Source organism: Hypomesus nipponensis, chromosome 3 (genome assembly GCF_054491055.1).
Source record: "Hypomesus nipponensis isolate SF chromosome 3, ASM5449105v1, whole genome shotgun sequence".
In the NCBI taxonomy this organism is placed as follows: Eukaryota; Metazoa; Chordata; class Actinopteri; order Osmeriformes; family Osmeridae; genus Hypomesus; species Hypomesus nipponensis.
This window is the reverse complement of record NC_140363.1, coordinates 15,086,431-15,108,201: the sequence shown is the minus strand read 5'-3', so window position 1 is coordinate 15,108,201 and position 21,771 is coordinate 15,086,431. Positions and strand designations below refer to the sequence as shown.

Below are 21,771 nucleotides of genomic sequence, written 5' to 3'. Positions count from 1 at the left end.
TGAGAACACTCGGAGCTTGGAGGGGTCTGAGGAAATATACGAGCGCCGAAAACCCCTGCCTCCAATCAAGAAGAATCCTCTGTTCTGAGTAGAGAGTGGCGTTAATCCATTCAGTGAGGACGTTAAGCTCTTTAAGACTTGTTTATGTACACCACTGTGTGTTTGGGGCCATGGCTAGCTCAGCTAATCAAGTCACATCAATGCACAGAGCCAGACCAAAGCACTCTACAGAGGTGTGGGGGGGAGGTGATAGTGGGGGGAGGTGGTAGTGGGGGGGTATATTTGCTGTTATTGTGCACTTGGCCCACTATCTCACTTCCTGTTTCTCCACGGCCATCAGCTGGTTTCATCTGGCCCTCCAGCAGCTGTGATCTCCTTCCCGTAAGACAGACAGAATCTGAGTCAGTGATGCTGACTCAGATTCACTCTCAGATTCTCTAGAATCTTCTTGAGATGCTCGAGAGCGTGTAATGGAGAAGTTCTAGAATGTTTTGAGTAGAACAGGAGAAGGAGTGGGAGGGGCTCTGGGAACCAGGCCTGACAGTAAGCCTGTAGCTGGCACTGAAGCTGTGGAGTGCATGGACTGTAGAGAGAATGAAGACCCCCACTGAGAGAGAGGGGAAGGGATCTGAGCCTGCATCTCTCTCTCTCTCTCTCTCTCTCTCTCTCTCTCTCTCTCTCTCTCTCTCTCTCTCTCTCTCTCTCTCTCTCTCTCTCTCTCTCTCTCTCTCTCTCTCTCTCTCTCTCGCTCTCTCTCTCTCTTTGTCTCTCTTTCTCTCTCTCTCTCGCTCTCTCTCTCGCACTTTCTCGCTCTCTCTCTCACGCTCGCTCTTGCTCACTCGCTCTCGTTCTGTCTTTTACTGTTTCACACACACAAACACTTTCTCCCTCGCTCCCCGTTCCACCAGTGAACTGATGCATAATGCCGCTGGCTCTTCCTTCTCTGTGGACAGCCATCCAGATTAGCGGGGAGGCTGGTGGGGGCGGTGGGCTAGTAGGGTTAAAACACTGAACGGAAGGGAGTGACTTGAGCTCTCTCTGTGTGTGTATCTGTGTGTGTGTGTGTGTTATTGTTTGAGTGAGCCCAGCACAGCTTTGTCAGGTTGTGGGTGTCATCATATTGGATCTCAGCAGGACGTGACATGGAGGAACAGAAACATACACATGATTAAAGCAGCTGTCGGCTTCCAGCTTGGCATTGAAGATTCACTCTGCTTCCACATGGAAACGCCCAGGGCCCAGACGCACACACACACGTACGCACACAGTCCCTAAATCACATTTAGGTGATCGCTAACATACTGATCTATAGTGTATTTTTAGCCACCAGCCATGCAGAGTAGAGGGAAATCACAGGTCCCTGCAGACGTGTGTGTGTGTGTGTGTTTGAAGGCCATGTTTTATTAAGAGCGTGTCAACACAGTGAACACAGCTAGATATGGAGCTGTAGGCTAGTTGTTTTCTGCTGAGCCACTTCCAGTAGGATCACAATTCAACCCAGCTCCGGCAGATACTGTACAGCGCCTGTTGTCAGCCTTGTGTATCTTATTACTTATTTAATGAAACAGGATTCACTCTGCAGATTCTGCTTTTAGATTTGTAAGAAACACACATATAACCCCCCCCCCCCACACTCACACACACACACACACACACACACCATTAAACACATGTCCCAACCATCGAAGCCATTTGATTTTAGCATGAGATAACATCATGTCTCCTTGCAGTGAGAACACAGTCCCCCCCCCCCCCCCCCTGGCCCCACCCCCAACACACACACACACACACACTCCCTGGATTGACATGCATAAATACAGTCATGCATAAATACATAACTAATGTATGGAGGAAGCCTGTCCCAGATGTTATTTTATGAGGGCAAGAACTTGGCCTTTCTATCTAATCGTCGGCGGTGCAAAGACTTGGCGCTTTCGAATGTTAACTCTCCAACACCGTCTGAGTACACTGAGGAGAGGAGAGGATCAGTTTCTAATTTGTGAGAAACTCTTTGGCTGACTTCCACTGTCTCAATCCCCCTTTTCTGCCTTGATGTCATGAGCTGTAATTGTTATTCTTTAGATTGCATTAAGGAGATACGGAGACTCTGATTTGCTTCAGTAACACACAGACAATAATTTGAACTGCATCTGCTCCAAGTGAGTTGAACACACAGGAGTCAAGACAGTGACAGGATCCTTGTATAAGCCAAATCTTCTCCACATCCCAACCTCTGTTTCTACCTAGTCTGTCATTCCTCTTTCTGTCTCTGCTGTGGCTCTCGTTCTCCACCCTTCTCCTCCTCCTCCCTCTCCCCTGTCTTCACCCTCTCTCTCCGCCCTCCTCCTCCTCCTCTCCTAACCGTGACAGACATGGTCCCAGATCCACTCAGCCCGCCGCAACGCGCTGCAACGCACCGCAAATCAAATATGACAGGGAATATTGTAGGGCATAATGGCAAATCGCAGAAGAAAGTACAACTGTACACACACACACATATACACACATACACACATATACACAAATAGCTCAGGGCTTAATTGAACAAGGCTGGCCCTGACCTGAACTCTGGCTCAGAGTGTAGGGTAATAGAGCTGCTGGATAACTGCAGCACTCTCTCTCTCCCTTTCTTTTTCTTTCTCTACCTTTTCCTCTCTTTATCTCTCTCTTTTATCCACCCTCACTCACTCTTTCTCTCACTATATTTCCCTCTGTTTCTCTCTTTCCCTCTCATTTTCTTCTCTTTTTTTTTTCCCTCTTTCCCTCTCTTTCCATATATCTGTCTTCCCTCTCTCTGTCCTTCTCATTCCCTCTCTTTCTTATTTTCCCTCCATCTCTTGCTCTGTATTCTCTCACTCCCTCTCCTTCTGTTCCTTTTTCTCTCTGTAGCTCTAGTTTCTTTTCCTGTCTGTCCATCTCTCTCTCTTTCCCTCTCTGTCCCTGCTGTTCCGCTCACCCACTGGTACTGCAGTCAGCACATTTTCCTGTTTGAAGTACCTACTTATTGTAATGATTCAGGAATATGTGTCATGTTTCTTTCAATGAGTAGTGAACTGAGAGCAGCTAAACTGCTACAGCGCATGCCGTTGTGTGGAAAATAAATTTATTCTGAAATTGACCTGAATTGCCCCACATAATCTTATTTTTTCAATGGCTTTTCCAATAATATTTGCATCTGTTACAGTTATATACATAAAATACAATTTTGTACTTTATATCACAGTAAGTTCACATAGAAGTCTCAGGAGTGGCGATGACAAAGCCATCTTCCCAATCAATCAACACAGAAACCTCTTGACTGTTTGTTTTTGTCCTTCCGTCCAAAGCTCTTCAATCAGCTCTCAGATGTCTTGGTTTTAACTTTAAGAACTTGACAGAAGTTGGTTTTTCTCTGGAACTCAGACACTAGCAGTTCTGTTTGAGTGAGACGGGCGGGGGGAGAGAGGGAGACGGGGATGGTGTAAGGGAGGGAGAGAGGACCTATCTCCTTCCATCTCTAGCCTGCTGTCTGCTTTGAATAATGGGCGTGATAATTTCTCCTCCTCCAATAAAGGAGTGGGTCGGAGATGGGTAAACAAGCTGATTGGCCTGGGAGCTGAAGGTCATTCTGTCCGCAGGTGACACAACAGTGAATTACAACAGCACTGGTCTCTCCATCCATCATCGGAAGGATAGGGTGAGAGGGGGAGAGAGAGAGAGAGAGAGGGAGAGAGGGAGAGAGGGGGAGAGGGGGAGAGGGGGAGAGGGGGGAGAGGGGGGAGAGGGGGGAGAGGGGGGAGAGGGGGGAGAGGGGGGGAGAGGGAGAGGGAGAGGGAGAGGGAGAGGGAGAGGGAGAGGGAGAGGGAGAGAGAAGGAAAGGGAGAGAGAGAGAGAGAGAGAGAGAGGGAGAGAGAGAGAGAGAGAGAGAGGGGGAGAGAGAGAGAGAGAGAGAGAGAGAGAGACAGAGAGAGAGAGAGAGAGAGAGAGAGAGAGAGAGAGAGGGAGAGGGAGAGAGAGAGAGGGAGAGACATACATGGCAGAAGAGAACAAGAGACACGAAGGGAGAGAAAGAAGAAGACAAAGAAAGACAGAAATATTGACTTTTCCCCCCCTGGACAAAATGATCTGAGAGTTGTGCATTAAGCAAAATGATCAGCTGTTTATCTTTACAGAATATTTCACGGGATTCATTTGGAAGGTTAAAGCGCTTCTCTTCCTCTCTTCAGAGTTAACATGCTGTAAGCTGAGGAGTAAAGCTTCCATCCATGTTTTCTGTGTGATCTGAATCTAGTGTCTGGTCTTGCCTCAAATGTTGCCTATCTTGACCAGGAGACAGGTGTGTGTTTGTGTTGTTCTCTGTGCCAGGGTAGACTAGAGAGGCAGTGAGGACACACACACAGGGAGAATGACGCGCTCTAATCAGAGTGTACAGGACAGCCCCGGATGTGTGCGTTGCCGGGAGGAGAGTGTCTGTCTGGCTGTAGAACGGCTGTCGTGGGCTTGGGAGTATTTCTGTTTGCAGATTCCAGTCAGCCCCCAGAGTGTGCCTGTCTCTCCATCTGATCCTGTGCATCCCAATGCCAGGCTTTCAGACCACACTGCTCCACAAGCTAGGGATCACACACCTGCCTGTCACCCATGCTACGCCCTCTCTCTCTCTCTCTGTCTGTGTGTCTCTCTCTCTCTTATTCACTGTATCTCTCTCGCTTTATCTCTCTCTCTCTCTCTCTCTCTCTCTCTCTCTCTCAAATGTTGAATTCTCTCCATCTGTGTCTCTCACTCTGTTTCTCTGTTTCTCTCTTTCTCACTTTCTCATTCTCTTTTTCTCTTTCTTTCTCTGTCACACACCACTGTTCACATAGATTTCTCTGGCAGCTGCAGTCACAACATCTCCTCTCTCTCTCTCTCTGTCTCTCTCTCTCTGTCTCTCTCTCTCTCTCTGTCTCTCTCTCTCTGTCTCTCTCTCTCTCTCTCTCTCTCTCTCTCTCTCTCTCTCTCTCTCTCTCTCTCTCTCTCCCACACTCTTCATCCCTCCATATTTGACTCCTGGAGAGATACTAGTACCACTCTGGCTACAGTATTGTGTATTTTCCAAGCATGAAAGGGGTTACCACCTGAAGGAGTCTAGGCGGTGTGCGTGCTGCAGAGCATGTTGTCAGGTGTAACTGACCACTGTAGGAGGCTGGCTGATTCTCCAGATCCGTTCTTGTGTACTGTGTCCCGCTGGTGTCTATTGTAACTGAGATAAAATGTGGAAGAAGAAAAGATAGCTCTCTCTCTATCACTGCTGCCCTGTTGTGAGGAGCTGTGAGTGTTTGTCAGAGGTATGTGTGAGCGGTGATGGGATTGGCTTGTGTGTATTGTCTTGTGGAGCATCACGCTGTCGTTAATAACATATCTTCTCCTAAGGGTGGAGAGCTGGTTTGAGATCAGCCTTATGGTGGAAGTTTGAGGGATAGCTTAGTCACTCCACCTCTCCAGAACTGATCTGAGATCAGCCTTATGGTGGAAGTTTGAGGGATAGCTTAGTCACTACACTTCCCCAGAACCGATCTGAGATCAACCTTACATAGGAGCCTGACATGCTTTATATAGGCCATGCACCTGTCTCAATTCTTCTAATCCCCGTATTTTTGATATGTTGCACATGGTTAAAGGTGTGTGATATTGCTCCTCAAGCCGACGTTGAACTCGTCTTAGGCCAGGGTCTCAGGTCCCCACATGGTCCCTGTCTCTGCTCTGCCAGTGAGGGGTTAACGACCGTGAGCTCCTGTTTGACAACAATATCCCTCCCAGTGATTTACACCTCCTCATAGGGAGCGTCGGGGTCAGCTGACCAGCCGAGCATGCTGGGAAGGCAGGAAGTGGAGTGTGTTATTATAATGGACTAGCTGTTAACGTGGTTGTGTGTGTGTGTGTGTGTGTGTGTGTGTGTGTATGTGTGTGTGCTTGCGTGTGTAAAGGGACATGGACTGGGAGATTCTACTTATAAATGTCACTCACCCTGCTCAGTCAAATGACATCAATAAAAGACCCTTTAAATCAACTGGCCGTCCCACAGCCCCTAACCGGCCAATCCTGGAGTCCATTTGAAGAACCAATAAAAATGTCAGCGTAGGGCCTCGATCCTGGGGGGAGGGAGAGGGGGAGGGAGGGGGGTGGTTGTGGAGGATAGTGGTTCTCTCATTCCTGTCCATTGCTGTGAACCTGACAGGATCCATGGCTGGTGTTTGCTGATGTGTCACCACTGTGGAAGACGGCCACTACAGTGCTGTCCTGTGTGGAGGGTAGGGTGTGAAGGTGGAAGCAGGGCTCGCAAGTAACTTTTTCCTCACTGTTCCAGTACCGTCCCGAAGTGCAAAATGAACCCTCCCAAACTGAACTTGACCTGTCCCAAAATGTAAATTCTTGTGTTTTTGTTTTTTGACTTTCTGAAGTAATCCATGCAGTTGTGGGGCTCAAATCAATGTCTGAATTTCAATTTGAATACATACACAATAGAATACACAATTGTATTGCTTGTTAATGGTGGGGCTAACACAATTCTTGGTGTGGCTGTAGTAAAAAAGTTTTTATATTTTCTTTTTTATATTTTCTAAAAAATCTTTATATTTTTTTCCCTAAAGGTTAGAAGAATATTTTTGAAAAACGTTTTTAAAGGTTGAAAAAATATTTTGTCATGTCGGCAGTGACTGGTTATGGGCGTACGCAGGGTTTGAAATATACTGAGGTCAAAAACTAAGTTTGCTAGGGGGTTGGAATTAGGTTAATGTGGAGGTATGGTGGGCTGGAGGTATGGTGGGGTGGAGGTATGGTGGGCTGGAGGTATGGTGGGGTGGAGGTATGGTGGGCTGGAGGTATGGTGGGGTGGAGGTATGGTGGGCTGGAGGTATGGTGGGGTGAGTGGTCATTCTCAGGACCCTATCCTCTCTGTTAACTTGACAGAAAGCACTGCCACTATAAATCTGCTACCCTCCATCCTCCCCACCCCATCCAGCCCCAACCACACTGACACATTTACAGTCTGAAGGTGTAGTTTACTGAAGGTTGGGTCCAAACTACACATCCACCTGCAGTATGTGGATGTATCATATGATTCTGGAGGGCTTGAGTATGCTTGTCTTGTTATCACTGTAAGTACGGGTCTGTGGAAAATAATTTCCTCCGGGGGGACAGGAAAGCACTCCACTCTCGCCCGTATCGACCCTGGTTCTGTAGGCCCCTAACCCCAACCCCCGGGCAGCTTTCATGGGCTGCTGGAGCACGACGGTGTGCCTACATCCACCCAGACAGGGGCTTGGCCAGGCTAGCTGGAAGAATTAAAGAATGTTTTAAAACAACAACTAGGTCATACAGGTGTGTGTGTGTGTTGGGTGGGGGGGGGGGGGGGGGGGGTTGGGGGGTTTGGGGGGTGGGAGGTGGGAGGGGGGGGGTTGGAACAGGGGCCGGCTGTACGAGTGACACGTTTTCAATCACATGGTTGATTCCCGGGAGATTGTGGAGAGACCAGGCTGGGCTGTTTCATGGGGTACAATGGCCCAGACGGGATTGCTTTCTCCCCGACACAAGAAAAAAAGGTGTATAATTTCAAACAATGCCCTGGTACAGTGTGTAATATAGTCAGTCTTGAAAAATGGTCCAAATCTCCTATTGCTGTCTGCAATTTACCTCTGTGGCCATGAAACAAAATCCATTGTTGCTGCTGCCTTGCACTGCCATTCTGGCCAGATAATGTGTGTGTGCTTGTGTGTCCATGTGCACGTTTGTGTGCGTTGCTGTGTGTGATGGAGAGGGGAGTCAGTGTTTGTGTGTGTGCGTGTGCATGCAGGCGGGCGGACAGTCCATGTATTTGCAGTTCCATTCAGTGGCAGAGGTGGGATGGCCATTGTGAAGCATATTCTAGCAACTGACATTACCTATACCTGCAGGGTATCAATTCTACTAAATGACATGTGGCTAGCACAAGTTTGTAAATTGCAAGGCATCAATCTTGTGGAGATAGCTGTGCTTGTACAGTGTCAGTCTGCCTGTGTGTGTGTTGTGTGTGTGTGTGTGTGTGTGTAGAGAGAGAGAGTGTGTAATGGCTGTGTGTATGTGTAGTAATGTTCTCTACTCCTGTCGAGTGCTACCCTTGTAAAATGTTTCCTCCTGCAGACGGAGATCATTCCACTACAGCTCTCTGCTGTGATAGGCCGGAGGAGAGGAGCCTGTGTCCAATAGGCTGGTTAGGGTGAAACATTGAGCGCTACAGTAGAGTTCTGCTACTAGGTTAGAAGGTTTGGGATGGCTACGACAGAAGTAGACTGCTTTCACATACTGTACAATAGCACAACCTCCTACTTAGTTTTAGAAAGTTGTGGATTTTCTTAAATCTTGAAAAGAGGGTCTTAAAATGTCCTAAGTTCATCTCTGCTGCTGTCTAAGGATATAAGGTAATATTCAGTAAATTCAGAGATTTGAGTATCAACTCCTTTATTTATCACTCGTGTATGATCTATATGCAATGATGTATGTTTAACATGTCACCAAAAAACTGAAGATTTGCTTCTGTCTCCAAAATGTTGTCATGCTTTTCTATACATGTCCCGTTTGTAATGTAGTAATCAAGCATCAAAACAAACTCGACCTCAAAACAAACCTGCCTGTACTTCACAGATCTGAAGAGCGTTTTGTTTCGAGAATCTCCATTGTCAAAACAGCTCCTCCTCGAGTCCCGTTTTTCATATGACGGCCAAACATGTTCCTCAGTCATGCTCTAAACTGCTCCTCAATCTTAAAAGCCAACCTGCCAATGTAGGCTTAACTAATGTCCATATAGAATGTGCTGTCGACAGTCAGTATTTTCCTCTGAGCCGCGTACTGCATCTAATTCTCACCTGTGCTGGCTCTGCGAGGTTTACTGCCTCTCTGGGCAAATGAAAAATCCAATCCTCAATCGCTTCTGACAGTCCCTCTTTTTACCGGAGTGTAAAATTCAAATAATTCACTACAAAGACAGTCACTTTCAGCTGTGCATTTTACTACATGGCACACCGCCTGCCATTCTGCCGAGGCTCAGCCTCTGAACCCACAGAGAGCAGCACCTGAGAAAACCCACCGTTTTCTCTCTTTCAAACCAGTCAGAGAACAGCGCTGCTCTGTCTGTCAACGACAACTCACCACAGTCACCCTGCTCAGCTGGATGGGACTCTTAAAAGCTTCTCGCACACACACACACACACACACACACACACACACTGAATACTTCTTTATGTATGTCTCTGTGTGTGTCTGAGCCGCAAAATTCTAAACAAAACACGATTAAGTTCACCAGAACATTGTATGGCCATTTCAATACTGTAATTCCAACAATCATATCACTATGCAACATTTTTTCTCACCAAACGTTTAAAGATTTGTTGTTTTGGAACAGTAAGGTGAGCACAGTGTATGATGATGACTAGACATGATTGACTAGCTGTAGGTAGTAGGATAACATGACTCATGACTTCCTCTTTACTGTAGGAAGACAGCAGGACAATATTCACTTACTCACTCACTCATTCATTCATTCATTCATTCATATGCTCTGCTCAGTATTTGCCTGTGTGTGTGATCATGTGTATGACCTTGTAGAGGAGGAGGACAGAGGAGGGTCTCTCCCTCCTCCCTCTTCTCGATCTATCCTCTCTCTCTCTCTCTCTCTCTCTCTCTTAGTATCTCCATCTGAACCCCTTTATTTCTCTATCTCTCTCTTTCTCCCTGTTTCGCCCCCCCCCCCTCTCTCTCTCTCTCTCTCTCTCTCTCTCTCTCTCTCTCTCTCTCTCTCTCTCTCTCTCTCTCTCTCTCTCTCTCTCTCTCTCTCTCTCTCTCTCTCTGTGTCCTGCAAGCGTTTTACGAGATTCTCACGTTTCTCCCACAGCGACCCTTACTGGGAGAGGCCTGCTAATGCCGGCTCCTGCCCAGCCTCTAGGCCCAAGACACTCCACCTTGGAGGGCAACAACATACCTCATCACCATGGTAATTCCATCCCGTTACCCTCTCTCTCCCTCTCTCCAAACCCATCCCTGACCCCACTCCTTGCCCCTCTCTCCCTACCCTGCCCCCCCCACTCCTCCCCACCACCCAAACTTTGTTTCTCCTCCTCTTCCAGCAGCACAGGGCAACCTCCCCAATGTGTCCAAGGAATTCCTTCAGACACGGAAATGATAGTGAATTGCATAAAATTAAGCAAAATACTTTCTGTTTTACAGTAGATAAATAGACAATTATAAATAGCTACTCAGTTCATGGAATACAGGTAAGGTTAGGGTTAAGACACCACATGAGTGGCATGTTCCTGTAACTGTACTGTTACTTGTTACTGCAACTGTACTGTTACATGTTACTGTAACCTGTCCCCTTACTGTCTCCCTGCTCCTAGCTGAGCCAAGTGCTTACCTTGTCACTGCAGCTTCAGCTGCCAGCTCTATCAAACTCAATGTTGTCATTTTAGTGACTCAAATTGCCCTGTTCTGTCTTTTCCCCTCAGCAATTAGGCTGTATCAGCAATTCTAACTTCAACCCTGCTGTAAGTAGCATTCAACTGGCAGGGCAACTACTACAGTTAAGAAACAATATGTTCTGCTTAGATGGTCCCATTTGTATTGACTTAACAACAAAACAAGTGAATATTTCATAGCTTTTACAACATTGTTTGATCAAATCAGGTTTTTATTTCATGAAAAGAACATTCTATCACGGCGTCAGCAGAGATACCAGCTCCCTGGCAGTCCAGAGCCACAACTACAGGGCGGTCCTATTAGAGGAGGTGTTCAGGCTCTCAGTACTGATACATGATCTAGCCCTCTGTGGAACACTGGCCTTTAGAACCCAGTTCTAACGTTCTAAATTTTTTAACGTTCCATGTTATCAAACCGCCAGGAGATTAAAGGCTCGGTGGGTGGGGAACTGCAAAGCATTGTGGGAAGAAGAGGTCTTAAATGTATTCCTCTGAGAGGGTTTCTGGATTACAGCTTCATAAGAAGACATTTCATTTCTCTTACTCTTCCTCTCCTCCTCTTCTCTCTCCTCCCCCGTTTCAAGGCTTTGTTGTTGGAGAGGCAGGGCTTTAAAGCAGGAAGTAAACAGGCACCGTAATTCCTGCCTCTCTCTGATGGATTGTGGGAGTCGCGGTTCGCAGGGGTGACGCAGGGATTACCGTCGCTGTGAATAAAGAGGATTTATGTAACACTTTCAGCTAAAAGACCTGCTTAATAGCTCATTACTGACTAGGCATTATTAGGGTCTTATACACACAGAAACCACGCACTCACACACGGCTCACATTGAAGCAGAAATCAAAGCAGCTATGTTGATGAGAACCAGACAGTGTGTGTATCTGGCCGTGGAGTTGTGTTTGGTGGTGACTGGGTGCAGTAGCGCAGGTAGATGTGTTTATATATGCTGATTAAACCAGGCCCCATTCTGCCACCATGATTAGTTTAAATGTCGGGGTCTGTATGTGTGTGTGTGTGTGTGTGTGTGTGTGCGTTAAGCGGTTTCCAGCGCAGGGTGAAATTGAGATAAATGGCTGGGTGGAGAGGGATGTCCAGGTCCTCCCAGAGCAAGGCCACACTGGGCCGGCTGAGCAGCAAGGCCTGTCTCTTCTGGTTTACACCAGGCGGCTGCCCTGCCCTGCTAGCAGTCCCCTCCACTCTGGTCTGATGCTGCCTCACACACACACACACACACACACACACATACTGTAGGTAAGCATTAATGCACACAGACACACACACATATACACACAGACACACACACACACACTGATGCACATACACATAGCAAACACGCAAATACACGCACGGATATACACTTGCACATATCGTTTATTAATGCATGCAGGAGATCTAAGAAAAGCATAAATGCATCAGTGATATGGGAGCGAAAAAGGAATAAGGGAAGGAGAGAGAGAGAGAAGTACAGAGACAGTGAGAAGCCTACTTGTGAGGTAGTGTGAGTGTACTTGTGAGGTAGCGTGAGTGTACTGTGGGAGAGCGTCGCAGGCCTGCCAACCTCGGTTTCATAGAAGGTGTGGCAGGTGGCCTGCCTTGCCTGAGGAATCTCTTTAGGGCATGACAGCTCTGAAAACACATAAATTCTCCCCTCCGCCATCCCTTTCTCCCATCTTTCCCTTCCCCCCTCTCTTATCTACCTCCACATTTAGTTGCCATGGGGATAGTATTTATGCAGCTGCAAAACTTCCCCTGTGTCAAGTCTGAACTCAGACCACGCGGCGTCCAGATGCTCTGCTAGCCTGAAGGTACGTGTACAGTCAGGAGGGAAGGTCCAGGGATACACTCCCGGTTCAGTATCAGTATCTCTCCTCCGATGGGGCCAGGTTACAGGAGGACTGCAGAACCCCGGCGACGCTCTGTCCCCTGGGCCAGACTGTGAGAGAGGTCAGGGGTGGCTGTCAGACATACTGACACACAGACAGATAGATAGACATGAGAAGCAAGGGGGGGAGACAGCCAGAGATGACTGGGATGAAGACAGTGATAGTAAGAGAGCCAGAGAGAGAGAGTGAGAGAAACACAGAAAGAGAGAGAGAGAGAGAGAGAGAGAGAGAGAGAGAGAGAGAGAGAGAGTGAGGGAGGAGGAGAGTTAGAGAGGAGGAGAGAGTGGCGTGACAGGATTGTGTGTGTGGTTCCGGTGAGCACAGGCTCTTGAGTAGACGCTCCAGATCTGACCCCAGCAGTCCTCCAGTGGACCTGCTCGATACAGAGAAGATAGTGTGTGTGTGTGTGTGTGTGTCGCTGGTTAACAATAAGTTCTGTCAAGGACAGGGAGGATGGCATATTTACACGGTTACCATGCCAACTGCAGTATTCATGCAGTGCAGGGCCAAGGACATGGTCGTACATGGTTAACACTGAACCACGACTGTAATCACTACTGTAGCTTCCGACTTTGTTGCTACACACTTCACCGATTCCTAAAACCCAACATTCAGCCATATACAACACCACGAAACGCGTAAGAGCCTCATCTGAGAACTGTTAGTTACAGACTTGTGCATTTGTTCATCATTACTTCTCCAGTATACCTCATCGTTTCTATGAATGTGGATGCTGTTCGTTTCCACATCCCTCTGTTGATCTCTATAAACAATATACTTCCTGTATTTCGTACTGTGTGCTATTATTTATGTGTGTTGGGCAGTGTTGGTCCTATTGGCAGTAATGGAACAAAAGTCATCTATGACACATCCTCCAGTCTGGTGAGGAGACCTAGAGCCTAGGTGTTAAACTGTGTTTGTATCGATCTGGGAACACTCTATTATGTTAGCTGTGTAGCTACCAAGTTCACCTTCCTGTGTACTACCTCTGTGTGTGTCAGTGTGTGTGTGTGTGTGTGTGTGTGTTTGTGCGTGCGTGCGTGCGTGTGTGTGTGTGTGTGCGTGTGTGTGTGTGTGTGTAGGGGGGTGGGGGTTATAAGGTTTGAGTTACAGAATGCAGGTGTGTGTGTTATGGATGTTTTCCTCTTCCTTCCTCTCTTTATTTGAGAAGATGTGAGCGGGAGCCTTCTGATGTGTTTTCAACATTGCATGAGGTTATTCCTGCTGTATGTGTGACTTTGTTGCAACTTTCTATCTTCTTTTGATGTTTTTTTCTGACCTACTTTTTCTCTCAGATTGTAAAACTATATGAACTCTTTTTCTGTGTGTTTTTAAGAGAGAGAGAGGGTGCCTGGCATTCAATTATTTAACCACTTTCTTTTCTTATTTTTTCATCTACCTGCCTTCTCCTTTGTCTGCCAGTGTTTTAATAATACATAGTATAGATTTACTGGAGTGTCGAGGACTTCAGATGCATAGTTCTTGACATGGTGAGGAGAAGCCATGACCTGTCGGATGTTGGTTGTCTTGGAAACACAGTAAGACATGGAAGGACTTCCTGTTTACTTCCTGGTTGGGTCTCTGTGACAGGATGTCACAGTGCAGGTTCACTCTTCTATGTTAGCAAACTGAAGACTAACTCTCTTCCCCCTTATGTTTTTATCTTATAAACATCATATTGTCATGTTTTATAAACACTGTCATGTTTTTAAACACAAGGGCACAAATTGTATTATTATTATAATCCCACAGCTGTGCTGCCTACTTCTATCCACCTGTGGTATGACAATTACTTCACTTCAGATAGATTTTTATTCAATCCAGTGACAGATTGAGTTTGTATTAGGCTTGACTTTCACCTTGGTCTCTCGTGTTTCACTTACAGATATTTCCCAGATCTGCCCGGGGCTGTTTCTACAGCACCCGGTTTGTTTAGCCCCTGAGGAATCATACACACAGGAACACATACATAAACCTCTTATATTATTAACGTATCCAGACCATTGAGTAAATACCTTCAATAATTAAATATATGTGTTAGGATTATAAGATTGAATTAATAAAGATCACAGGAAAGAAAAATTAGAGATCCTGAGGTGTATTTTGTTTGATTCAGTCATGGATTCACCCCCCCTCCCCCCACACACATACGCACACACACCCCTGCACCCCCCATTGCCTCATGCAACACCATTAATGTTTTCTTTAGTCTGAGGCAGATAGGAGAGAATTTTATAATTTACCAAGTTAAGGGGGGGGAGGAAGATCAAAGGCTGATTAAGTGTAGCCAGGTCTGTGTAAAGTGTAATATGGGAGTCTGCTGGAGTCAGGAGGTTTGAATGTACATCAGTGTTGGAGCCCGCTGTTAGAAATGGACTAGTGTAATTATGCAGCTGTTGCTCGTGCCTGATTGACACACAAACTTGGCACAGACCATGTGTACTATTCATGAGCTGCATTTGCTAGCATTTGACTCATGATTCATTGATTTACATGCCTGTAAGGTTTTTGTTAAATATTAACAAGATAAGATTAAAAAGGCATATAAGCTGCAGGCTCTGACATCAGAGCTAGCTGTCATTAACTCTCAGTGGTCAGGAGGGAGGATTACTGTAGCGAGTGCTTGGTTCTGTTGCAGTGTGGTCTAATTGTGGTCTGGTTAGATCACTTTATTAAAAACCCTTTAATTAGGAATGTATTTTGATGTATATCGTTGCATAGTTACGTGAAAAAAAAACATAACCAGTCAAATCAATTGTATTTGATATCTGCAGACCTTGACGGACTGACAGTGACATTCGGTAAACACGCACTCACAGAATCCAAGCTCCCGCAACACACCTGCACATCCATCAACTAGGATCAGCAAGCGTGTGTCTGTGTGTCTGTGTGTGTGTGTGTGTGCGCCTGCCATCTCCTGACAGCTAGTCACCTTGCAGCTTGCAGGTGGCATGAATAAACATGGCTGCTGGTCCTAAGCTGGGTGGAGATGCTTGGCGCTCTGCTTGAAGAGAAGCAGACCAGGGTTCAATACCCGGCGGTCACACATGGCCAGACGGTGGTGTGGACGTGCAGTCCCAAACCACCCCCGCTACTGTGTCATCCTGAAGGCCTGGCCCTCCCTCCCTCACACAGACCGGTCATTAAGTCCTCATTCACCAAGTGACACCATTTCTCAAACTTGTATCCATTTGCACATTAATGTTCTCAAATAGCGTACTCTCAATATTATAAAAACGTGGTTGTCTGTCTCTAAATCTACGGGCTATACAGCCAGGGCATTAGATATGCCAGTCTTGTCTTTAGTGTCTTGACAGTCATTGTTGTCAAGCAGTCAATGTAGAATTACACGTCCGTGCTCCTAGATTCAGAGGAGATGCCTTCAGACAGCCTTACATTTCAGTCCTCTGCTAATACAGTTAGCATATCAAATAGTGGGGTGAAGATAATGTAACATGTTGAGAGACGGCTTTAATACAATCAATGGAGCCTGTGACGGTATGCAGAACATGCATAAAAAGTGCACCAGTCGGAGAGGAGCAGAGAAAGCTAACTGTCCGAACTATGACAAGATGAATTGATGTCGATGAAAATTCAGAAAAGCAGTCAGCTATGTCCAAACATTGTTCTCGGTGGCAGACCTGTTTGCTTTGCCTCTGTTGGCTTTGACAGTTAGTGCTCATGTAATTATCTGTCAGTCTGGCTAACCCAATCAGCATGTAAACAGCACGATGCAGGGATGAGAAGGGTGGGAAGGAGAGGAGGAAAGGAGGAGAGGAGAGGGTCTAATCAAATGGGGAGCACAACATGGACACGATTGACATCTTAGTGTTTTTGCAAGTATGCATGAAGGGTATTAAGGGCAGAACAGCTTATCAGTCTGCTGGTCACACAAGTCTATAGATGTGTCTTTTGGCTTCTCGAAAAAAAATTCTCCATGTTTTCATAGCGTGTGTGTGCGTTTGTGTGTGTGTGGGGGGGTATTCATAGTAACTGATTGCTCAAAGAATGGAGTGTTTAGTCTTAGAAACCTCTGTTTCATCTTCCACTGTAAGGAGAAAGCGTAGACATCAAACCTGCCAACCGTCCCTTGGGCATCTACCTCAAGATTGTGCGCTAAAATTACAGCTCAACTGTTCTATAGAGACAGAGAGGGAAACAGAGAGGGAAACAGAGAGGGAGACAGAGAGAGAGAGACAGAGAGAGAGACAGAGAGGGAAGGAGACAGGCAGACAAATAGAGAGACAGAGAAAGAGAGAGACAGAGAGGGAAGGAGACAGGGAGACAGAGAGAGAGACAGAGAAAGAGACAGAAAGAGAGACAGAGAGAGAGACAGAGAGAGATACAGAGAGAGAGACATAGAGAGAAAACAGAGAGAGAGACAGAGAGAGAGACAGAGAGGGAAGGAGACAGGGAGACAGAGAGAGAGACAGAGAAAGAGACAGAAAGAGAGACAGAGAGAGAGACAGAGAGAGAGACAGAGAGAGATACAGAGAGAGAGACATAGAGAGAAAACAGAGAGACAGAGAGAAAGACAGAAAGGGAAGGAGACAGGGAGACAGAGAGGGAAGGAGAGACTGAGGGAGAGACGAAGGGAGAGGGATGCCAAGGTGAGTTGAGGTGTCTGGTTGGTGGAGAGATTCAACTGTGAAAGAGCTTCTCAGATTGCTTCTGCTATCAGCTCTACCCCATCAGTGAGGGAAGCAGGACAGACACGCTGCATTTAAAACCCTTTTAACTTCCCATGTGTCCTCCTCCTACACACACACACACACACACACACACTCCTCTACCTCGTGTTCCCCTTCTCAGAATCTCTTGATGATTCTAGACTATTTCCTTGTTCTGGTCTGGTTGGTATAGTAATTCTACCCACACTTTGGATTTGCCTTCATTCAGCCAGTCCACCTGTCTGATCCACCACAAGCCCAAAAGAGCGGTCTCACCGCCTGGCTGTGGCTCCGCACCACCTCTGCTACATTCACTCAGAGACTGCCTCACTGGCTTCAGCTCAGCAGGATAGTGCAAGTCTGGTTGGAGAAGGAGGCAGGTGTAAGTGTTCTGTTTATGGCAGCCTTGGTACCAGAGCGCATAGGGCGGAAAAAATGCGAGGAGCCCAGCAACAGAAAAGCAGCTCGAAAAAAAAGTAATTCTCATTGAAAACACTTACAAGAAGCTGCCCCATGCTGCTCATAAAGCTCTCTGTCTGATTGGGGCCTTAGTCCTGTAGTCGTGAGTGAAGCCTTCATGGTAAACATTTTAAACTGTCAATAAGCCCAGGAGAGCCACTTGTGCACTGTAGTGGTAAATGGGGGTGGTAAATTGTACTGCTGTACAGTATAGCAATGTGTTGTGGTGGTAGATATTACTGCTCTACGGTAGAGCAATGTGTTTTGGTGGTAGATATTACTGCTCTACGGTAGAGCAATGTGTTTTGGTGGTAGATACTACTGCTCTACGGTAGAGCAATGTGTGGTGGTGGTAGGCATTACTGCTATACGGTAGTACACTGTGTTAAAGTGGAAGATATGTGGAAGATTTCTTTGCAGGCTCACTGGAGCAGCTTTGACCTTGTAGTCACATCATCATGGAAGCTTTCGTTCAGCACGGCATCCGGCAATGTAATCTTCCCATTTTTAGATCTCATAAACTAAGCAACATGATATTTACAAGCCTGTTTATGAAACTACACACAGTGTTGTGTAGGGCTAAAAGCTACAGGCCTAATTGTGTTCAAGAAAGCATAAGGAGCATTTATGCAAATCTACCAGTCTCCGTTTCTCGCTCAGAGCTGAATTATTTTGAGCTAAACAGGAGCTGACAAAAATCTTTTATTTTTTGTGACGCCCCCACCCTCCCCCACCCTCCCCCACTCCCCCCCGCCCTTCCTCCCTCCCCCCATGCCCTCCCCCCTTCCCCCCACGCCTCCAATACACACACAAACATGCACACACACTCGTACACTGTGTCACGCACACACTCGCTCGCACATGCAATCTTCCTCTGCTTCATTATCTGCAGCTTCCTTAATTGTTCATGATGGTCTTTAAAAAAACAATAGCATAATTACTCAGCTCTCCGCATCAGATTAGAGAGCCTTGTTAGCGTCTCGTAAAGTCACTTCCTTCAATGAAGCCCAGCAGATAAACGAAGGCAGATATGGCTAACGTTCTGAAGAGAAACGGCATCTGCTAACATGGTTAGCTGAGAGTCTACATATTGTAGTAACATACAGCCATCCCGCAGCATGGTAATTGTGCGCTCCTGAGATTGAACCTGTTAAGAATGATCAGATCGAGAAAGACAGGGTTAGGGTTAGCTTTTTTTGCTATACAGTCGTTCACAATGCATCTAGCCTTCAAAACCCATACTGCTTAGACAGACAGTCGATATACTGTATACACGTTTAAAACATGACTTATCTTGTTTTCAATACCCAGTCTCTTCATAGTTGCTTTAATTTGGCCTGGCTTTAGTATTGCTATTGGATTCATCTGAACACCAGTGTTGTTTCTGGGTCCTAACATCCATGTGTTCTCTCTCTCTGAACATATGTCATATATCACATGCAAATAACTGATATATCTAAGCTTTAAAGGCAATAATGTGACTTTCTTACAAATCATACAGCTCTACATCAAGCAATATCTTTTATAGCTGCAATCGAGTGATAATGGAGTCAATATTATGGATAGGCTGTGAACGTGTGTGCACTGCAGGGACAGTATGAATAGTGATGAGGAGGTGAGATAAGTGACATGCCTCTGCCTGCTCTTTTATCATCTCCCAAGCAGACCCGCTCATGCCCTCAGCTTGGGCTTTATGAGCACATTATACAAATTACACCTGCAACACAACACCGTAAATTACCCACGACTCACTTGGCCAACATACTGTAGTTCTCTGATCCAGCATGAATAAGGATCCGTCTCGCTGCAAAAAGACCCCACTGTGTTCCTGTCCCCTACTCGTGGGACATGTTACGTTCTGTGAAACAGTTGACACGTTCGTAAAATAACGAATATTCACAATTATGGAAGTGGATCATAACACAAGCAATGTTTGATGACCTTAGTCAGGTAAGGCAGTTGAGTGTTTATTGGCAGGATCTTCCAGTATTGTCTAAGCTTCTAGCTTCTTCCATCTGTAGGCTCTCAACCTGTTTGAAGCATTAAATGCAGAACAGTGAAGCAAGATTCCTCATCTTACCTGGTGTGTCTAGGCCTCCTTTGATAACATGATCATGTCTCTGTGTATTATCGTGAAGGCAGGACATCAGCCTGCTTGGCCGCAGCACAGTTTGGGGATGAAGCACATCCTCCAAAGTTGAAGCGCACACCACCCTCTGCTCTCTCTATTTACTACTTTCTTTCTTCCGACCCCCTGTTCCGTTTGATTAGATTTTTTTCCTTCATCCTGTAAATAATAATTATCGTTTGCTTTTTGTATCAACTGCAGCAGCCAAACAGTAAGTTTGGACCTGAGGGAGCTGGGAGAGAATAAAGGTGAGGGGAGGAATCAGCACTGCATCATCCATCTATAATTCAGCTTCTATTGCTTTGTACAAACAAGCTCTCTGGCGAAGGGAGAAGAAGCTCTGCACAGCCAATTACTCCAGAATGTTTAGATCATCTATTATTGAAGGAGTAAATCTGGTCCAGGTTGTCGGCAGCTGACCCAGTGAGGAGTCTATTGTAACCTGCTTTGATCACGCTCTGCTGGCTGCCTGGCACAGGGCTGCCCCTTCCAGCTGTGGAGGCTGCACATATGGAGCTGGAGGACAGTGTGTGTGTGTGTGTGTGTGTGTGTGTGTTGAGAGGCAGGGGGCATAGGTGTGTGTGTATGTGTGTGTGTGTTGAGAGGCAGGGGGCATAGGAGTGTGTGTGTATGTGTGTTTGTGTTGAGAGGCAGGGGGCATAGGAGTGTGTGTGTATGTGTGTGTGTGTGTTGAGAGGCAGGGGGCATAAGTTGTGTGCATGTTTGTACTGGGAGTCAGGGAGCATGTGTGTGCTCCAAGCACTAGCAGGACCCTGCAGAACCACCAGGCCTCTCCACAGGTCTGTCTCCACTGTATGTAGACGTACAGCCATAATTCACAAGCAAACTCACACACACACAAACACACACTCACACACACACACACACACACACCCCGGCCTGCTCTGTGCTGGAGTGGTCCGGGTAAGGCTGCAGCTTGGTGGTAGGTCAGAGTACCAGAAGGCAGGTTCACCCAGGGCCTGGCCGGCACAGCCAGTCGCCCCAGAAAACTGTAGCTGGTAGCAGGATGCCCCGAGTGGACAGCAGTGCACAGTTACAGAGTCAGAGTGAGGGTTCATGTGATTACTCACAGATCGCAGATTCAAACACACACTGGAGCTGCGTTGCTTTAAAACCATCCATCCGGTTGATGAAGCGTTGTTATTGCATAGTTGACTGTCGTACTGTTCCGGAATATGATAAAGTGGAGCATCTTTATGATGTTGATGATGTGGCTGCACCAATGATAGACCGGGGTTCAAAGGGCCACACCAATCAGAGACACAGCTGCAGAGGTCAAGGGTGAAGAAGTCAGTTGGAGGGCACTGTTGTATGTTGATAAACAGCACGGCTACAGAGGGAGCCTAAAGCCTCCTCTACAATCTAATCTGTCTACGCTAAGACCTGTCATACCTAGGCTGCCCCCTTTTTATAGCTGTTCTTTATCCTGAGTGTTTGCAATACAGATAAAGTAACACAATAAATCTTAAAGTAACATAATAAATCTGATATTAAACTTGAGAAGCTTGCAGAAGCAGACTCAGTGTCATATAAAAGCCAGTTTGACTTATAGCCTACATTTACCTGATAAATAACACGCTGAATACAGCATGTCATGTCCATTTTCTAAATACAGCCCTCCTCTTATGGAGACTTTTGAGTGCACTGTTCCTTTAATGGCGTCATTGTTCCCACACCCCCTTTCCCCACCCACAGTCCCTAAAGTGAAATTAATTAACAGGCATTCAACTGGATACTGCTGCTCCTTAAGAAGGATGCTTGAAACATGTAGCTGTGTGGTGGGGGGAGGGGGGGTGGTTGTGAGAGGAGGAAGGGAAGGGAGAACTGTTGTCCCAGAGGGAGGTGTGTGTGTGTGTGTGTGTGTGGAGGGGGGAGATGGAAAGAAGGAGGGTGGGAGGGAGAGGGGGAGGAGGAATATGGGAGGTCTGTCAGGGGATGAGATCTCACTCTCTGTCTGTTGTGTTTTGGCTGGTGGCCAGTAAGGAGGCTGAGGAGTGAGCTGTCTGGCTGAAGGGTACAGGGGGACGGTGAGAAGGAGGGAGGGAGGCGAGAGAGATAGAGGGAGGGAGGGCGGCGAGAGAGGAGGGAGGGATGGGAGAGGGGAGGGAGGGAGATCGAGTGAGGGAGGGCGGCGAGAGAGGAGCGACAGAGA

General features: G+C 46.7%; 1 protein-coding gene across 1 annotated transcript in view; it reads left to right on the top strand.

The window, feature by feature from the left end:
- npas3 (neuronal PAS domain protein 3) overlaps positions 1–21,771 on the top strand; it is a 184,700-nt gene that overhangs the window by 30,511 nt on the left and 132,418 nt on the right. The window contains exon 2 of the mRNA XM_084683274.1: positions 9,881–9,979. Within this exon, the coding sequence (XP_084539400.1) occupies positions 9,881–9,979 (99 nt within the window). The remainder of the gene's footprint in view (positions 1–9,880; positions 9,980–21,771) is intronic.